Source organism: Propithecus coquereli, unplaced genomic scaffold, assembly GCF_000956105.1.
Source record: "Propithecus coquereli isolate 6110/MARCELLA unplaced genomic scaffold, Pcoq_1.0 Scaffold390, whole genome shotgun sequence".
NCBI lineage: Eukaryota > Metazoa > Chordata > Mammalia > Primates > Indriidae > Propithecus > Propithecus coquereli.
Genome location: NW_012149619.1, coordinates 2391984 through 2393631, shown reverse-complemented (window position 1 = coordinate 2393631; position 1648 = coordinate 2391984). Strand labels below are relative to the sequence as shown.

At 45.9% G+C, this 1648-nt stretch overlaps 1 protein-coding gene across 1 annotated transcript in view; it reads right to left on the bottom strand.

Moving 5' to 3' along the window:
* The window catches only part of LOC105816975 (NACHT, LRR and PYD domains-containing protein 1-like), a 128703-nt gene that overhangs the window by 100258 nt on the left and 26797 nt on the right, over positions 1-1648 (bottom strand). Inside the window, 2 exon segments of the mRNA XM_012652563.1 lie at positions 615-841; positions 1249-1270. Of these exon segments, the coding sequence (XP_012508017.1) occupies positions 615-841; positions 1249-1270 (249 nt within the window).

Sequence of the window (1648 nt, the reverse complement as noted above, 5' to 3'; positions counted from 1 at the left end):
TGCGAGCTTATTTCTTGGAACTTTATCTGTGGGAAGTCTCCGGAGGTGACAGAGGTTGGGATACTTTATGACTACTATCTTCTATTGGGATGCCTCTCTCTCATGGCTCCAGCTCTCGAACAGTGTCTGCTGACACTGTTTCTTCCCCCTCCTGTAGGAGTAGCAATGGCTTCCCATGGTTGCTAGTCCCCAGGTTCCCCAACATTCCATATTAGTTCGCTTAGCCCTAGTTTGTAAATAGTCCTGTCTTTGAAGAGTCTCTTCAAAAATCTCAATGGAGCATATCATCTGTTTCTTGCTGGGACCCTGAGTGATACAATCTATATAAAGAGCACTGAATAAATTCTAGTTATTATTGTCATTGAGGAAACCATTTTCTATTTAGGGAAATTTTCAAGTAAGCTCAGGCAAAAATAATTATGAGGCTGGCGACATGAGTTTCAAAAAAGATAGGTTCAGAGAAGAGCAGAATGAGGAACAATCTCAGTCTCCACCTCCATAACCCTCTCCCCGTCCCTCTAAAGAAGCCACAAGCCCCTCTCCCAGGACAGCATTGTCCTACACTCCCCTTCAGGGTCATTGTTAGCCACCCACCATCTTTCCCTCTTGTTTACCTTGGAGGTCCACAAAGTGAGGGAGGTATACAGCTGCCATGGATCTCGGCTCAGCCTTGATGTCAAACAGAGGCCCTGCCACCATCCAGCTGTGCTATGGGATGGTCCCATGCAGGAACTGGTTCCAGGAACAGAACTCAATCTTGATGGTCACTGCCCCTCTCGCCACAAAGCAGAGGCCTGTGTTTGGCCAGAGGTAGGAGCCGGACGCGGGGAAGTGAACTCTGGGAGGAAGAGGGAGAGGCAGACACTACGTTATACAAACTCGCTGAGTACCTACTGGATGCCGGACACTCTTCAGGGGCTTTTGAATATAGCAGAGTGGTTGCAAGCCCAGACTTCAGAGTCAGACAGATTTGGGGTTTAGTCCTGTCTCTTCTACTCCCGGACTGTGAATCCCAGAGCAAGTCACGTAACCTCCCTATTCTCAGTTTCCTGATCTCTAAGTAGGAATAATAATAGCACCCATTTTATAGTTGTGAGGATAAGTGACTAATGCATGCTGGCAGCTTATACAAACCCGGGAGAAGTTAGCTGTTTCTATCATGATGACATGACAGAGATGATGATGATGATGAAATAGGCAAGTGTTCTTATTTCTAAAGGGCCATTTACCAATAATAACAATCTACATTATAAATTTTTTTGTTTCTTTGCTTTTTTTATTTTTAGAGACAAGATCTGGCTCTGTCATCCAGGCTGGAGTCAGTGACACAATCATAGCTCACCGTAACCACAAGCAATACTTCCACCTCAGCATCCTGAGTAGCTAGGACAACAGGTACCACCACCGGTGGCTAAATTTTTGAAAATTTTTGTGTAGACAGAGGGATCTTTCTTTGTTGCCCAGGATGATCTCAAAGCCCTGGTTTCAAGTGATCCTGTCACTTCGGCCTCCCAAAGTGCTGTGATTATAGGTGTGAGCCACTGTGCCTGGCCCACATGCTAATATTAATGGTCAACCCTCGGAGCTGAAAGCAACACTTTACAGAGATCTTAAGGGACTTTCCCACGTGGAAATGGTGGGGTTCTGG